At 47.4% G+C, this 18,406-nt stretch overlaps 1 protein-coding gene across 4 annotated transcripts; it reads left to right on the top strand.

The window, feature by feature from the left end:
* The first annotated feature begins 9 nt into the window (after window positions 1-9).
* Window positions 10-16,613, top strand: LOC135236239 (tumor necrosis factor receptor superfamily member 19-like). 4 transcript variants are annotated; one of them, XM_064302493.1, is made up of 10 exons: window positions 10-253; window positions 337-497; window positions 2,946-3,040; window positions 4,033-4,143; window positions 8,361-8,539; window positions 8,782-8,867; window positions 12,539-12,703; window positions 13,131-13,256; window positions 14,368-14,464; window positions 15,738-16,613. In XM_064302493.1, exons 3-10 carry the CDS (start codon window positions 2,975-2,977, stop codon window positions 15,760-15,762), a joined length of 855 nt encoding a protein of 284 aa, XP_064158563.1. In that variant the 5' UTR covers window positions 10-253; window positions 337-497; window positions 2,946-2,974; the 3' UTR covers window positions 15,763-16,613. The 4 variants fall into 4 exon arrangements, with proteins under 4 accessions (XP_064158563.1, XP_064158562.1, XP_064158565.1 ...); XM_064302492.1 differs by having other exon boundaries at window positions 10-497; XM_064302494.1 differs by lacking the exons at window positions 10-253; window positions 337-497 and adding an exon at window positions 578-2,054.
* The last annotated feature ends 1,793 nt before the right edge of the window (window positions 16,614-18,406 follow it).

Below are 18,406 nucleotides of genomic sequence, written 5' to 3'. Positions count from 1 at the left end.
GTGAACTAGCATCAAACAGTGAGGACTCCGATAAACCCAACAAATACACTGGGGATCATGGAGAGGGCACTGGGAGCGGGAGGCTTTTCCACTAAACGGGAATAAAGGACATATCGCCGGCTGCCACGATTCAAACTTCTTTAATATTTCAGACCCCCTGGTCAGCATGCCCTTGGCACCGCAAATAATAACATCCTCGGATCATAACTAACCGTTTTAAATTCTTGGTGTCTGCGCGCTCTCGGGTTAAGCGGTAAGCTTTGAAGTGCACGCTGATCGCATATCAGATGTCACGCCTTTGATCACAGCCACGCCCATCCTTTGATCTGTGTACAGATTCTGTCCTCGATTTGGTAGTTCGTCTGGAGTTGCGCAGGCGAGTACGTGAAGAGGGGCAGATAATGGTTTTGAATCCACTGCAGGAGTTAGAGCAGAGAGACTCCGACTGAATTCACCCGCAGTGAACGAGAGGACTATATCATTTTATTTATTGTCTGGTAAGCCTTTTTTGTGCAATCTTTTGACCATTGATGTGGTCTCTTGTCTTGTTACGATCTCTACGGCTAGCTGTAGATCTTCATTTATTTATTTATTGCAGCGAGTTAGATTTTTTACGACATAAAGTTAAAGGGTGTGCACTTGAAATATCTGAGCGATTAATTTCCCCCTGAATTTAAGCCTTTACCAGATTGTTCAACAATAAAGGCAAATTAACGTTGGGTTTGGTTACGTCTGTGTTTGAAAGACTACCAGGAAACGGTTATCCGTTGATGGACTAATAAATAGCCATTTGTAGCCTACTGTTTTCATATCCAGAAACACCAAAGCGTCGGACGGGTGTGCAACATTATATCGTAATGGTCTCGCTTAATCTGAACAATGAAAATACAAAATTTACAAATACGTCCATACGTCTGTATGATGTTCTAAAATTTTAGGACAATCAAAAGTGGTATGTGGTCACAATACGATTAAAAGTACATGTATGTTTGTTCATCTTCAGAACCAGTGTATTAAATCAAGCTCATTTAAAAAGTTTGGATTTGTTGGTGAACAAGTGAACTTTCAAGAAAGGAAATAATTTCTTTCTTTCCAGGGTTTAAAACCAATCATTACCGCGGTTGACGGCGTAATTATAATAGAATTATAGCCTATTATAGTAGCCTACACCAGTACAATTTAACTGTAACCAACAACCATCAGAGTTACGCTTTTAAAGTTGGTAACAGCATTTGCTATAAGTTGAGGTTGTCCTCACACTCGCGTAACACAAACGTGAAGCAAATATTTGGTTTTAGAGTGCAGTATTTTAAAATTGAATGAACAAGACAAAGTAAAGGTGGTTTATAGTCTATAATCCCATCGTCACTAACTTGGTCGTCAAAAATACGTGACTAAATAAACGCCACAGAATCCAGCTCTGACTTGTGGCAAATAACCGTTGGGATCCGAATTTACAGGTTTGTCTGTGGCATGGCTTAAAATTTAAACATGAACGACAAATTACGAATAACTGATGAACAAAATCTGTATTCTACAGACATCTTGAAAGAAGGCCCATAATTACACACAGGCCTATGTACAGCTCTTTTTGTGTTGGTAATACCAGGTTCGTGTAACAATAGGAAAGATACGTAACTCGTGGTCTTTACAGAAAGAAGCGTCCTGCGAAAATATGCGCACCCTTAAAACATATCTGCCGGGCAATTATAGGTGTTGAATCTGTCAAATCAGTTGTGGTCACCCACCAAATCAGAAGGATCATGTTTAATTTAACAAAAAAGAAGAGTGTTTCCTACAACAGATCGCCTCTCCTGATAGAACTTGTGCCGTAACAATCTTGGGCCAGGCTCAGACAACTATTTCTAACTGATTTTAGAAACCTATTTTGCATTTAGGAGGTCCATCACTGGTACTTCAAATGTTTCAGAAGCGGGTTGTGGCCTACACGTTGCGTTTTTTTTTTGTCTGTAGGAGGGTCGGGTTTTGTTGTGACAACCCTTGGAAAAGTGTGACGGCCAAATCACATTCTCCTGCAAAAATCAGGTTAAAATGTAAAGGCACAATGCATGCATTAGATCTACTTTCCAACGTAAATGTGTATGTTTAAGTCTGCGAGTTTGTAAGTAATGAAAATATTAGCCTTTTATTTATTATATTTTTTTCTCATGGTTGGGTTTTTGTTAAATTATATTTCTTCTTGTGAGGATGTATTTTATGTTACTCAGAAATGTATGTCTTGTGCTACTGGATTATCAAAGGGTTGGCTGTTTCTTATGCCAAACACCTACATCTAACTAGACTGACTAATAACAGGAACATAATTAAAAGTATGTGAGGGCAATGCGCAGGCTGTCCACAAACTTTTTTTCTGGAAAGACTGTAGTTGAATTACTGTTGTTGAATCCAACCATTGTCAATAAAAATACTGAATTTTAATGTAACTCTAACATTTTAATTCCAAGAGGGATCAAATGTACTCTATTATATTTGGTTTAACTCTGAACATTTTGCCATGAATAAATTCAATTTACCAATCAAGAATAAAATGATTTATTGGTTCATTTTTATTTCTTAGATGACTGCAGGGATATTTGTATGTTCTCAGCTACAGCTTATTACAGTGTAACACAGGCATTAGAATATGGTGTATATTAATGTGGTAATACAGTTAAACTTTACAAAAAAAAAATCTAATTACAGACACAAACCCAATCTTTGTGTCAGCGTTTTAAGGAAACAACACCAGGTCAATCTGCAGAACACATTCTCTGTAGAAACAGTAACCGTCTTTTTCCGAACACCTGAACGTCTTCAGTGCCAGGTGAAAAGAGTTCCTGTCGTAGCTCTGAACTCACTGCTGAGAATAGGCTTTATTGTTTGCATATCACGCTGGAACTCACAAACTGATGTGTGTATCTTTCTTCTGCTCCCGTTTCCCTCAGTTTAGTCCGTTTGGAACAGGTCGGCCAGAATGGCCCGGCGATTCGGCCAGGAGAGGCTCCGCCTGTTAGACGTTCTGCTAATGGGCTTCTGTCTGGTGAGTGCGGTACCTAAGGTTCCATTGCCTGGCAGTGTGGATGTAGACATTCCGTACGGTCAGGTCCACGCAGTGGGTTATGGGAAAGGAATGGGGCACTGTTCATTCTTAGGGTAACGCCAGGGCAGCAGTGCGGTTGTATTGAGATATCTGCAGGTTCTCTGAGCGACTCTCTTTTTTTTTTTGTAAAATTAACCAACAGTTATCAGAACTGTGCAATATAGTCAACACATGTGGTAATTTTACCATACATTTCAATAATCTTTTCGGAATTATTTTCCTGATTTTTACACCTTCGCTATACAAAGCATGTCCGGACATGTCTTGTTAATCTCGGTTGTTGGTACGCTGCCGCACTGATAATCTATTTGGACTTTACAACTGCCCTCCCGTCGCTTCAACCTCGATTTAACCACACTGTTGTGCTTGTCTTTACAGTTTAGTATGCGCTTCATGAGTAGGATTTGTCTTGGTTGGTTTTATATACTGTATTAGTGTTATTCACAATATTAGCGCTGTCGACAAAGTATCAATCTGTCTGTCTGTCTATCTATCTCTCTGTCCCCATAGACACGTGGGCGGCTGTGTCATTATCTGCCACTGATTGGTTGTAATCTCAAGTCAGTCTGTATCTGGTGCAGCTCTCTCTCAGTGATCTTGGCTGGTTGGATGTCTCCAGCTGGATTTTAATTGTTGTTCCCGAGTGCCTCTTAGAGACTTTTTGTTGCCATTAAGTGGCTGTGTTTGATTGACTGTCTGTATCTCTTTAGTTTCTGGGTCTGAGGGGCTGTCCCTGATTGGCCGTCTTTGAGTGTCTCTGTGGTGCTGGCTTTGAGAGGATTTTACCGAATGGCTCTTAATGCCTGTCTATGATTGGCTCTCTCTCTGGATATCTGTTACTTAGTGTCTCTTGAGGTCCTCAGCTTTTTAAGTGTGTGTGTGCAGAACATGTAGAGGCCTACACTGAGAGAGGTCACAATACTCCCTTTCAGGTTTTCACAGTGGCTGAGGATCCAAGGGAATGCCGGGAGCAAGAATATAAGGATCAGTCGGGGAGCTGTGTGGCCTGCCAGCGGTGTGTCGCTGGACATGAACTGTCGAAGGTTTGTACCTGCTGCAGCTCACCTGTGGAGTTACGACAAAGCACGTACACTGTGCTGTGGGACCCCTTGTGTCATGTTCTTGTATTTTGTCTGTTGGTTGGTATGCCACGGTGGCATGGGCAGCTACTATGGCACCATGAAGCCATGTCATATCAAAGCGGAGAAGGTAAGCAGGACTGGGCTTGGTCTGTAGCAGGATGGAAGGAGACCAAGGAAAACTAAGTTGCTGCTGGAAGATGTGTCGTGGACCAGGAGTAACCATAAGAGGGCCAGAAAACCAAACTTAGCCATTCACTTTGTTTACCTTTGTTTTAACCAGCTGGGTCAGTGAATAAATGATTGCCTCACATACAAGAACAGTACAGTAAAGCTCAGGAATCATTCTGTGGGTGTAAACAGGTGGGCATTTGAATGGTGATGCCATATGTGAAACCAAATTGTGGGAGGGGGGGTAAGATGTTTTATTGTTCTTTAGTACTAGTAGCGAAAGCTGGCTGGTGATGGTTTGTAATGCAATGGTTATTTAATGGTCAAGAGCAAGAAAGAACATGTAGAGAAGAGAAATACCTGGAGTTGTCTGCTTGTGCAACACAGCTGTTTCCTGGGTAATGGATAAAGACTTCATTCTGTGGTGCACTTTTCTTTTTTTCTAACTGGTTTATTTAATGAACAGAATGGATACTGAGGTAGGGAACTGTGGGATCTGAGCCAAGATGGCTGGCAAATTTATTACTTCCTGCCTTTGATGAAGAGCTTGGCCAAAACATTATTAGCTCTTGCTGAAAGTCCAATGTTCTTTAATCTGTCACACCCATACTTTTTTGACATTTTTTTGCTGAATGGATCCATTGTTTTTTTTCACCCCACCTGTGGTTATTTTTCAAGTCATTGTCTTTGTGGTTTGAAAGAACCTCACTGCAAACTCACCATGCACAGTATGAAAGGAACAGTCTCTTTCATTTGGTGAAAGGATTTAAAAGTGGCAGCTTCTGTTAATCATGCCAAATTGAAAGTTTGCAAGCTGTCCAGCCACAGAGTAACTCTGGATTGGAATGTAAGAATTCAGGCAAGGACAAGTATGTAATTAATGGAGTGTTCTCTTAATGGATATGCTTCTCTGTATAAACTTCACAACAAACATCCCTCCTCTGCTCCCAAAGATATTCAGATTGCAGTTATGTCGTACTTGCTTTAAAAATGATCTCTGCACAAGATTACAAAAAAACACTGAAGGAATTTGCTTCCTAGTCATGTTGACATTCCTCAATTCAAAGCTCACCTCCCTCTCTGCAGGTAGATCAGTAAATTCATTGTGAACCTGTGAAGGGAACTATGTGAAGGCATCTTCAGCGGTCGGGCAACTGGAAAGGTTTTAAGGAGATAAAATTTCTGAGCTGAGTTGGGGCCAAAACTGTGAATCTGGCATCAGTGCGTGAGGGGTATGGTAGATGACAGGAAGTGTTAAGACACTTGCATTGTTCCGGGCGGGGGGGGAGAAAAAATGGTGGGAGACCATTTTTTGAAAATAATGCCTAAAGGCATGTTACAAGTCACAATGTGCCACCTCCCAGCAGTAACACTGTGTGTAATTCGGGGGGGTTCGGGGGTGAGTAGCAATGCATGGTGAGATGTTATTCCAGGGGGTTCTGGTCATGGTCATGGTCATGGTCCGAGGGAGATTTGAGGTTCACATGGAGGGCAGGCGGGGCCTTTATGAATTCAGTCCCACCGGTTTCACAGGTCAGATTCAGGAGATTGTGGTTATGGGTGGACAGGTAGTGGTTATTTGGCTGCTGTTCCTCCAATTTTTTTTGAGGGGGTGTGTGAGTGTATCTTTGGGTTGAAAGCTTGGCAGTATATCTGAATAATAATTTAAAAAACATCCCTCACAGAATAAGTGTGGGTTGCATCCCACCCACCCCCCGAGAGCTGTGCTAGTTGAAAGGGAGGTTTTTAACCTAGGCTCGTAGGTCCTAGAGCCAGAAAGTCTCGCAGTCCGTTCAGTTCAAGCCACTGTGGAACTAATGGACCTCACAACACGTGTTCCGACATGCTCGTCAGGAAGGCCTTTTGAGTGAAATGATAAGCCTCCCTTATTGGTCAGAGAAATCAGAAATGGAGGCAACTCCGCTATGCCGCAGTCCCTCATTTGCGAAAAAAAAGGAGACTTAAAAACACAACTGTGGCCTTGAGTCCGTCATTTTGTCCTTATCTTTTCATTTAAAATATATGCAAGCGTTAATTTGCTGATTGGTGAACTCATCAAACCAAAACAACTGCATTTGTGAGTGAAAGTTAAGGGCAAATGTTGACTGCCTACTGGCCGGTGTGCTTCCAGACACTGAAGGTATGCACCACAAAGTTGCTTCATCCTCTTATTCTAACAGAACAATTATTTAGCAGGTCTTACATTAGACAGAGTTTGCTTTAGCGCTCGGCTCTGAGAGATCCCATCGATAAGCAGCTGTTAATGTTTCAACCTAATGCTAACTGAACTCCCGTTTGTGTACACTGGCTTTTCCATTATATCGGCGAGGGGCTGGTAACAGTTTAAATTTTGCGCGTTTCCCCCAGCCTACTGTGCGTGGTGATTGGCAGCAAGCAAACAAGCGTGAATCGCGTGTCGTCGTGTATGTGCCAGCCTGTCTGCGCTGCCCCGTGCCTTTTCTGAGGCACCGCCGGGGACAGGAGGACGTACGTGGCGATTTAAAACTCGAGCGCTGTACTCCAGTGAGCTTGTCGAAAGATCACGGGGAACGGTCTTCCTGCCTTCGCGTGTGACGACCTCTCCGCGCACCTCAACCTCGCCACGTTTCTCTTCTCAGCAAGAGTGACACTGCCCATGTGCGGCCCTCCCTCTTCCCAGCGTCTCTCCTCTGCTTCTTTCCCAAGATGCACCTCTCGATACCCAGGGTGACACGGAAACTGGGTTGAATCCTCCCCCTAGCCTGGGAACAAGTTTTTAACAGCCTTTCCTTTTAAGCGCAAAGCAATCTTTCATAGCATCCCACAGTCCGGAGGAGGATAGCTGTAGTGGATCACTTCAGTGTAATTTTACGTCTTGTCTGTCATTCTGGAATGTTCCACCTATTTTTATCCTGCAGACACATCTAATGCACAGAAATCGTTGTCGGGGTCCTGCTTGGGCTGTGCTTTACCCGGGCAAGCATTGTTGAGCCAAGACTCTTCCAGGACTGTCATCAGCTTAGAAGTTTGTGAGGCTTTTTAACCTCTTTTAATCATTTTAATTTTTGAAACCAAATCATCCCATTTTCTTCACATTTTATGATATTACATGGATGGGATTACATTGGAATAAACTGTAAAACACACACTCAAAGAACGTTAAGAGTGAATGAAAAAGTAAATTGGTATCGATATTTATTTTAAACGCAGACTCGTAGTGATAGCATAATGATGGAGGGGGAGGCTCTGGTGATAAAGGAGCTGAGGGAAAGTAAAAAGAAAAGAAAAGCAGGATGGAAACACAGCCCTGGAGTTCATTATCCCGCCCTGCGTGTGGCACCAGTCACTGAAAGACAGGCTGTCCTACTGAAGCATGGAGAGAGAGGGAGAGAGAGAGAGAGAGAGAGCCATTCATTTGATGGAGCGCGTCCTAGCACAGCGGCTGTCCTCCCCCCCCAAAGCACATTCACGCTCCATTCAGAAAAGGAAGGGTTCGAACAATGCCTTGGCGATAAACTTGTAATAATATAACAGTAGGTGTCCTGGAAAGAGGCCTTTTTCATTCAAATGCTGGGCATTCCAAAGCCCTGGGTGGAAGGCAGTGGATCGATTGTCTGGAGTAAGAGAGTTAAGAGAGTAAGGAATTGAGAGAGTATGGGAGTATGAGAGTAAGGGAGCAAGAGAGTATGGGAGCAAGGGACATGGGAGTAAGAGTATGAGAGTAAGAGTGAGGGAGCGAGGGAGTATGAGAGAAAGGGAGTAAGAGGGAAAGGGAGATCGCTGACAGAGGAAAAGTTAATTCTCAAAAGGAAGGTGAACCTTTGTGTGAAGCCTGCTCGCAAATAATAATTGTTATGGTTATCATGATGATTATCATTATTATTAGCAATAATCATTTATGTGTTGTTTATCATTATTGTTGTTATATTTACGTACAGATTTGGGGTGCTGATGTTCTCTCTGTGGGCCTTATTTTGGCCCTGTGTCCGTTCCCCTGGCCCGTCAGTCGGCTGTGTCTCTAATCCCTGCAGGAATGTGGCTTTGGCTACGGGGAGGATGCCCGCTGTGTGCCCTGCAGGCCCGGGCGCTTCAAAGGGGACGGAGGCCTGCAGAAATGCAAGCCCTGCCTGGACTGCGCGCTGGCTAACCGCTTCCAGAAGGGCAACTGCTCCACCAGCAGGAACGCCGTGTGTGGGGACTGCCTGCCCGGGTGAGCGCTCCCCTCCCCAAGCCTCAGCCCCTTCACCCCACTCCCCACATTCAAAATCAACTCCTCAACCTTTCACCAAGCCCACGGAGAGTGAATGGGTGACATCACAGTGACACAGTCCATATTTGTCTGTGGTTAGGCCCCTGTCGTGGCATTAAGTGGATGTACTCAAAGAATCATCAAATATTTTCAGTTTTTTTTCCCCTCCTCCTCTAATCCTATGTGTTTTCGCCTTTTGACAGGTTCTATCGGAAGACGAAACTGAGCGGTTTCCAGGATATGGAGTGTGCGCCCTGTGGGGACCTGCCCTCTCCTTACGAACCGCACTGTAAGCATCACGTCTCTCCCGGGGCCCATCGTACCTCCACTGTGAGGGTCAAAGCTCGCTCTCTAAGGCTTATGGAATTATTCAGGTCTGCGTGAAGTTCAGTTAGTTCCCTGTTTCTCTGGCCGCTAAATGTGACCTTACGGTTGGAGGCTGCAGAGCAGTGGAGAAGCGGCAGGCTAACACAAGCACGTGGCGTCGAGTGTGACTTCCTGATGGCATCTCTGAACCCCAAACCCCACCACACCCCACCCCTGCCCCACATGTCGTCATCATCGGAGACTGAATGCTCCTTTTTGAATTCCCCGCCTGCTCTGTGAACCTCCTGCTGCCTTTTTGGGAACTACTGGCTCTCAAAAGGCCGATTTTTTCAGGATGGGAGATAATGTCTTTAAAATGAATGTTATAAAGGCTAACCATTTTTTTACTATATGACCTGTTGGGCAGACCACTTCCTACCATCAAAAATAGATTTTAGGGTGAATTTCCCCTTAAAATGGTGTAGCCTACAGTGCTTTATCAGTGTTACCACCGCCTTGCAAATCAATTTGTCGGCACCAAAATAAGAATATCAGTATATCAGTAAGTGCCTTCCACAGTGATGGTTTTTCCATTTCAACCGCAACTCTTTGAAATGGCTGCGTGTTTGTTTTTGACATGAAGCGAGGATGACGGGGAAGGTAACCTGTAATTAGGGTAAGTAGGGGGTAAGATTTCCATCATCTGAAGCGGGCCACACACTTCAAGGAGCTTTCTCCCTCTATGCTACCTGGCTCCGTTGAGCAAAGGCTGGATGCAGGCCCGGCTCTAGCCTATAGGCGAAGTTGCTGACGGGGGAAGGCCACACACGCAACGCGCCCGTGTCTGTTCAGCCGCCCTCCTGCCTAGATGAAATCGAGAAACCCGGTTACGTGGAGCGACTCTGGAACGGGTTGTCTCAGTGAACCGTAAAGCGCGTGCAAATTCTTGGTCTCGCGACATGAACAGTAAGCGGCTGCGAGTTTCAAAAAAGCTTTTCGAGCGCGCGTGTATGGAAAGGAGCGATAAGATCGGCAGGCGAGAAGCTCTTCAACCGGTCCGTCATCTGAGCGTTTGCTGCAGCTGTGAGACAGACCGATAAGAGCGGGCTTGCGTTCCAACCTGGGGGTGGGGGGGGGGGGGGGTGGGAGTGGGATGGGAGTGGGAGTGGGAGTGGGAGGAGCAGCTGGCCACAATTTGCTCACTGGCTGTGAGAACAGCGGAATTTGGGAATTTGAGTTTTTTTTAACGAACCAGAGAAATGCTAAAGGTATTTAGCTGTCTGTGCTTTAGCGAAATAAAGGGGTAACAGCTGTAGCCACTGACACATGCTCACGCACTCGCTCTGAAAGTAAGGGAGAGGGAGGACGAAAGAAGAAGGTGAACGGAAGGAGCAAAACAGAGGCACGAGCATCTGCACATTCTCATGTTCAGAATATGTATGTTAACAGTGAACTCTGTCAACAAAGGTGTTTGAACAGATGCTGCAATGCATTTGCACCTAGAAGCGGAAGAGGGTAATGCTCACAAACTAATCGTTTGACTTTAATTGTTAATAGCTTAATAGCTACCCTTAAGACGAGATTTCTTTTCTGTGCCTTACGTCTTAACCAAAGGCAGCTGATGTGTATGACAACCCCTCGATGACCTCTCTCCATTATAAATCCTTAATCTCCTTTTAATAGACTCTTATCAGTCGTACGCATACAGCGCATATCGAAGCGAGAATAATATTTGTTTTGGCTGTCGTTCAGTCTGCCAGTTCAGTCTTCTGTTCGTTTTTTTCTAGAATTTTTTTTTCTTTGGCAGCCAGGAATGCGCAAACACCGGCTTCCTTTACCTGCTGGAATATCAAAGCTGCGCAGTCAAGGCTAAAGCAGTGTTTGCACTGCGGCACAAAGGCCCCGCGCCCCGGAGAAGCCCAAATCTGGCTGCGCCTCGTGATTAACGCCGCGGAGAGCAAACACGGCTTCGAAGGGGCCGCTGGAAATGAATTTTCCAAACAAAGGGCCACTTATTCCATTTGTTCCACACGTAACCAAGACATCTTTCACCAGTCTGGCCCTCTGTGGAGGTTTCAGTGTGCACGGACATCTTTCACCAGCCTGGCCCTCTGTGGAGGTTTCAGTGTGCACGGACATCTTTCACCAGCCTGGCCCTCTGTGGAGGTTTCAGTGCGCGTGGACATCTTTCACCAGTCTGGCCCTCTGTGGAGGTTTCAGTGCGCGTGGACATCTTTCACCAGTCTGGCCCTCTGTGGAGGTTTCAGTGCGAGCGCGGGCTTCGGTTTGGCTATGAAACGCGTCAATCGCAACTTCTGCTCTGCGCTTGGTCGCGTATCTGAATGAGATGCTCCAGTTTGCTGAGGTTGTGGCATAACGGTGACCCCAAAATAATATTACCGCTAATTCTGATGTAAAACGCGGCCTCCCGGGCCAGAATTTGACAGTTTCTTTTAATGTACAGTTTTAGCTGTCCTGGTTTTATGAAATGTAGGTTTCTAACATATGGCTTTGATTCAGCGAACGGCTAATTATTAAAAAGAATGCTAATTTTGGGGCACCCCTAGGAATCGGCTTAATTTTATCCAGCTGAGCACACGCCCCTGGGCATGGTGTGGCGAGGAGATTTCAATAATTGGGTGGAGATTGGGGGTTTTATCAGAAAATGTTGAATTTCCTCAGATTTTATTTATTGCACTTGTGGTTCACTTAAAAGCGGCTTATTTTCAGCTATTTTTGAAAGGGCACATTTTTAGGAGTCGCATTGCTGTTATTAAAGGTTATTAAATGAATTTACTGTAAATGAAAGGTTATTAAATGAATTTACTGTAAATGAAAGGTGTGCCAGAGGCTACAGAGCCCAGGACCCAGGGTGAATGTGGCAGGTTCAGGCGGTTTCTCCGCTGTGGGAGGAGCCCTGGGCTGACGGAATAGCGGCTGCCATCGTTTGTAGCCGTAACTCCTGCCCCTCCAGACGTGTGCTGAATGTCTGGACACACGGTGGGGAGAGCTGGCCACCTGGGAGGGGGGGGGGGGAGAGGGCTGCAGACATGACTGTGACTCTGGGTCTCTGAAGGTGAAGGATGTGTTTGTCCACGGGCATTTCCCCTTTGAGTCCTCTTTGTTCCCTTGTGAAATAGTCTGGGTCTGACTTGCTAAGGGAAGGTCAGCCATGTGACGGTGGCTGTTTGTGACAAAAAAGGAAAAAAAACACAGAATGGACTTTGTACTTGTGCCTTTGACACGTGGAGGTGTGGTTTCCTTTAAAGATCAGCTTGGAAGTACTTATCCAAACTTTTTAAAAGAGTAAAATACAAAAATGTATTTACCTAAATCCCCCTGTTCTGCCGGCCACCACCACCGCCGCTGTTCACTCTGCAGGTGTGCGATCAGCCAGAGGGGGCGCTAATGAGCACTGGGGGGTGTTGGCCTGCTGCCTGATGCTGTGCTTCCCCATGGCCATCCAGGCCACCACCCCCACTGGAACAACCACCGTTCCATACCCCAGGCAGACCATAACCACGGGCCCGGACAATAGCCTGTTTTAGTGGGAGGCGCCAAACCTGGCTGCCACAGAAGTCACCCTTTACCATATTCAGAATATGAATATTGAATATGAATACAAAGTTATATTTGTGTGTGTTTTTTTCTCAGGCAGCGGCCGGGTCAACCTGGTGCCCCTCCAGTCCACAGCCTCCAGCCCGCGGGACGTGGCCCTGGCCGCGGTCATCTGCAGCGCGCTGGCCGCCGTCCTGCTGGCCCTCCTCATCCTCTGCGCCATCTACTGCAAGAGACAGCTGCTGGAGAACAAGCCTGCCAGTACGTCCCCGCGCCCTAACCCAACCGGGCCCTAACCCAACTGGGCTCTAACCCAACCCAGAGACCCCGCTCACAAACGCACAGATAGGGGTGTACAGGCCTGCTGGTACGCCCCCGGGTCCTAACCCAACCGGGCTCTAACCCAACCCAGAGACCCTGCTCACAAACGCACAGACAGGGGTGTATACGGTGTAATTGCGATTTGGGTCCATCTAGAATCCTCTAAAGAACATAATGAAAATGGCCGAAATTTCTTGCGTACACTGTAGTTTGGTGCTTTGGAGACACAGCAGCACCCCCCCCCCCCCCACCCAACCAGACACATCCCCCTTAGTGAAAACTGACCGTCCGTGGCGCCTCAGTAACCCTGAGAGGGCCTCCGATGAGGACACTGTGGAGGAGCTGAATTCCTCTTTCTCCCATGTAGCTCTGGCGCGCTCTCAGGACGGGCTCTACACCGGGGCGGAGCTGTCGCGCTTCGACCGGCGGCGGCTCCACGAACTGCCACACCCGGCCTGCGGTCACTGCCACCTGGGCCCCGGCCCTGCCTGCAGTATGTCCCGCTAACTCTGCTGCTCCCGACGTCCCGCTAACTCTGCTGCTCCCAACGTCCCGCTAACTCTACTGCTCCCAACGTCCCGCTAACTCTACTGCTCCCAACGTCCCGCTAACTCTACTGCTCCCAACGTCCCGCTAACTCTACTGCTCCCAACGTCCCGCTAACTCTACTGCTCCCAACGTCCCGCTAACTCTGCTGCTCCCAACGTCCCGCTAACTCTGCTGCTCCCAACGTCCCGCTAACTCTACTGCTCCCAACGTCCCCTAACTCTACTGCTCCCAACGTCCCGCTAACTCTACTGCTCCCACGTCCCGCTAACGCTACTGCTCCCAACGTCCCGCTAACTCTACTGCACCCAACGTCCTGCTAACTCTGCTGCTCCCAACGTCCCGCTAACTCTACTGCTCCCGACGTCCCGCTAACTCTACTGCACCCAACGTCCCGCTAACTCTGCTGCACCCAACGTCCCGCTAACTCTGCTGCTCCCAACGTCCCGCTAACTCTACTGCTCCCACGTCCGCTAACTCTACTGCTCCCACGTCCGCTAACTCTACTGCACCCAACGTCCCCTAACTCTGCTGCCCCACGTCCGCTAACTCTACTGCTCCCAACGTCCCCTAACTCTTGCCTCCAGTCCCAATCTACTGTCTCGCGTCGTCGCGCACTCCTACGTCTACCACCAGTTCCTACTCTACTGCACCCAACGTCCTGCTAACTCTGCTGCTCCCAACGTCCCGCTAACTCTGCTGCTCCCAACGTCCCGCTAACTCTGCTGCTCCCAACGTCCCGCTAACTCTGCTGCTCCCAACGTCCCGCTAACTCTACTGCTCCCAACGTCCCCCTAACTCTTCTGCTCCCAACGTCCCGCTAACTCTACTGCTCCCAACGTCTCGCTAACTCTTCTGCTCCCATCGTCTCGCTAACTCTACTGCTCCCAACGTCCCACTAACTCTGCTGCTCCCATCGTCTCGCTAACTCTACTGCTCCCAACGTCCCGCTAACTCTTCTGCTCCTAGTCCTAGTTCTAGTTCTGGTCTCGGTGCTGGTCCTGGTCCTGGTCTGCACTCCTAGTCAGACCACCATGTTCTCTCTCCGCCCTCTCCAGACCCCCTGACCCCGGCCCCATGCTGTGATGAGACCTGCAGTCTGGGCCAAACCCGGGACGCCGGTGCGTGCCATACCCCAGCAGGCCTCAACGAGGGTAGGGCCCTTCAACGGGGTCTGCTCCATGTCGGGGGGGCAGAGACACTCGGGGCTTTTCTGAATTTAAGAACATGAATTTTTCGTAAAGCATTCTGATGTAATGTTCTGTATAAACCGATGTTTTACACATTTCATTATTTTTCCTGATCAGTGTTTTGCACATTTATTGGGGAAAATGTGTGGTTATTTATGGGTGCCCTCAGAATCTGTAAACTAAATTGGAGATCGTGTTTGCAGATTGTCATAACGATCATCATAACCTTTATTTCGTGACATTATGTTATCGGTATCATGCAAAACGTTGAATGGAACAATACTCTGTCTCAGTTTGGGGTCCAAACACTTTAAACAAGCGTTTGTTTTTACTTGGTTTCTTATGCTAACATTACACCCCTGGTGGTTTATGAAATCAGTGCTGTTGACCAAAAACATGAAAGAAAGCACTTTTAGAATATCATTCAGTCTTCTCCAGCTGATAAACTTTACGGACAGAGCGCTCAGGACTGAGTCAAGGTATGGTCCTTAAAAGCGGTCTGCCCCCTTCTCCCGGTCCACCCACCCCGCCGGGGTGCCAAGCCGCCCGTGACCGTGGCGGTGCAGCCGAGACCCCGCCCCGCCCGGAGCGGCCCCCGGCGTCTTCCTCGCAGGGCGAGAGAGGGTGGCGGTGCCGCGCGGGGGGTGGAATGCGGTCTCCCACGGCAACGCCATAGCGTCACGGTGCTTTCCCTCCGACAGGCTCCCCACATGAGGGCGAGCCACGAAACGTAAACAGGTCGACTCTGAGGAAGCCGTGTAGCTGCTAAGCAGTGCATACGAGGAGTGGCCTAAAACTGTGAGGGGGATATAAAGAACCAAAGAGAAAGAGCCTATACTTACTATAAATACTATTTTTACTATTGTTGCTAGTGCATCTTAGTAAGGTTAAGAGGTTTCTCGACTTCTTTTTGTTTGATTTACCACAGCTGATGAGGGGTTCAAAATATTCTTAGGTCTCTTCAGACGGGTCCTAACCCTAACCCTAGTCGATGGGGAGTTGTGATGGGGGTGTCAGGTTTCATGAACCCCAAAACAGGTGGAGCTACACTGAGCTGTCAATCACTGACTGAACCAATCAAAACACAATGATTGGTTTTTACTGCATTTTGGGTGTCATGAAGTGTCACATGGTGTTGCCATATGCAAATATGCACTGTTCAAAACAAAAATTTTACCTGGCCTCCAGCTTTCAAAAAGTCGATTAAACAAAAAAACCCATTTCTTTTTTTCCCCCAGGTTAACATGGACTTATTTTGCCTAGTGCTACAACCCTTGAACCCCCCCTTCCCCCCCCCTCACCTGGACATGAAAGGACTACTGCCAGATCCAGTTTCAGATCTGGCCCACACACAGACTCCCCAAAAGTATGGCGGGCCCCTTTTGAAACGGCTCTGTGGCCCCTGGACTTCGAGTGTGGCGCAACGCGGTGCGGACGGGTCCATGTAAAAACAGGCCAACGGCAGCACCGGACGGCAAACCCGCCGGAGCAGAGGACCTGAACCACTCCCAGCACCAAACAGAGGGCGGGGGGGGGGGAGGGGGGGGACAGGAGGCGAGTCCCAACTCGGCAGCACAAAGTTAAAAACGACGACTGTGGCCTGCCCGTTACAAAAATCAAACATATGTTACGAGCGTACTTTTTGTTTCGACCTGCCAAAAGAGTACCAAAACCAGTGGCGCGCTGACGAAAATGAAATGACTTGATGACCATCTAAACGCATGTGGTTCGACTGAAGTTTTACAGTAAAGTTTATTTAGTTCCAGGAGGCCAAGGGAGGGGAAGGCCCCCTTCGCTCGTACACTGTGACACGGCGCACTTCTGGAGAAAAGCGGCGAATGAGAAACACGGAACAAGCAAAGACCACAAAGAAAGTCTGGAATTTTCTTCCGGTGCCGCCCCACTTCCTGTAAATACTGTAAAATACGAAATAGGATTCTGATATTTTTGTAATGTAGATTCACTGCCCAGAAAGGCCAATAACTCAAAGTCTGCCTCAGTTTAGAAGTTGATTTAGTATTTGATATTTCCGTGAGTCTGCGTTTACACATATTTTTGTAATGAATTTGTCACATACTGCTGTCTGTATTTGTAAATAAATCCTGCAGACTGAGCACTCTTTCAGGTCATTATTTCCAGCATTGACTGGCTACTCATGTACTGTTCCCAGGTTCCAGGGTCCCAGTCTGCACGAAGCAGCCTCATATTCTAAAGCTCTGCTTTCCCTTATTAAATCCCAAACTCACACCGCACCTTGCACATGCACATGCGTAATGTAGGCTGCAACAATGGGTGAGTTCCAATCATGCCATTCCACTTCCCCACAGAAAGACATTTGGAACAATCTGTCTTGGTGGCTTTCTTAACGACTGTAAGGAACACTCACCACAAAACTCGAATGGAATCAAATGTAAAATACTATACCCCTGTCACCCTACCCCCTACAGAGCAGCTGTACCTTAAAGAGGGGAAAACCTCACATTACTCAGAGGTTCTAGCACCTACTTTAAAGATCTACATATGCAAATGTGAATGTGAGCGAATAAGTGAAGCACGCCTCTAATTGTCCAGTGGAAGCCCAGCATCGTTGCAGTGCAGCACAAATACAAAACTACGTTACCAAAGTTACCCCAGTACAAACACCAGCAGCTGCTCAGACCCAGCCACACTACACTTCCCAGTGTAACTGGCCCCAGCTGTAACATGCAATTCATCAGCGTGCTATTGTGCTAGCAGCTACTTCGGTGTGCTCCCGTTCAGAAGGTGCTTGGAAACGGTTGCTAATCCCCGCTGCTGAAAACATCTGTAAGCCCTGCCACAGGCTGTAATTATACAGGAGCCGAGCACAGTGGCACGCTAGCAACGACCGTCAAGCTCAGAGACTAATCCTGTACGCGTAGATCACAACTTCCCGTACGACCGACTACAATAGTGGCTGTTAAAGAGCAGTACTACGATACGGTCCTAAGCGCACTGGGATGAGATGTTTCTGGAAAAACACTATAGCTGAAAGACAAACCAGGGACATTCCAGCTTAGAAAGTGATCCGATATTCCCTGAGGGCAAATCTGAAAAGTTTTACGTATTTGACAAGTACCTCCCGCTCTTCAGCCACATCCATGAGCCTCAGTTTAAGTCCGATTCGATTTGTCAGTATGAATTGTCACCTTCCACATGGACCTGCCGTCACAAAATTTATGTTAAAAAAGTTTTAAAAATACTGGATCCGTTTGTGGGTTCTCTGATCTGCAGTAGACTGCTGATGCCAGGTTTACAGTGGAGAGATGCATGACTGGCACATGACATCACTGGAACATGAATTTCCCACCAATTGGGCAAAAGGTCTATGAAGCACCAAGACCCATAGGTTGCTGAGCTTCATCACCTAGAAGTTTAACCAAAATGGCCACAGTACCGCATCACATGACCAACTGCCTCGTTCAGCAGGGTGCATACCATGGCCCTCTACAGCGCTGTCAGTTGGAAGAGTTGTAGCAGCTGAGAGAAAGAAAAAAAACAAGAACAGTACAAAAGAAAAAAGAAAAGAAAAACAACCGCCTACTTTAGCACATTTGGTTCCTGGCTGCACAAAAACTGCTGTTTCAGCAAACCCTTGGGACCGGCTCTAGCACCAGGCATGCAAGGGCAGTGTTTAAAGAGCAGCCACGTACGTCTTCTGGCAATTAGCGTGCGAAGCTGTTGAAACAGATGCCGCCGCCGCCGCCACCGGAAATACCTGATTCAGTGGTCACGGAACGATCCGAGCGAACCGCAGGGTAGCAGAAATCGCTCAAGAGCCGCGACGGTGAGCCGCGGTTAGCCCGCTGTGTCTGGAGAGGCAGCGCCTATGTCACGAGCTTAAACCCCCACAGTGCAGTAAACCTGAGGCCACACACAGCTGGCCTGA

This window comes from Anguilla rostrata, chromosome 12 (assembly GCF_018555375.3).
Source record: "Anguilla rostrata isolate EN2019 chromosome 12, ASM1855537v3, whole genome shotgun sequence".
Classification (NCBI taxonomy): domain Eukaryota; kingdom Metazoa; phylum Chordata; class Actinopteri; order Anguilliformes; family Anguillidae; genus Anguilla; species Anguilla rostrata.
This window is presented reverse-complemented; position numbering and strand designations above follow the sequence as displayed.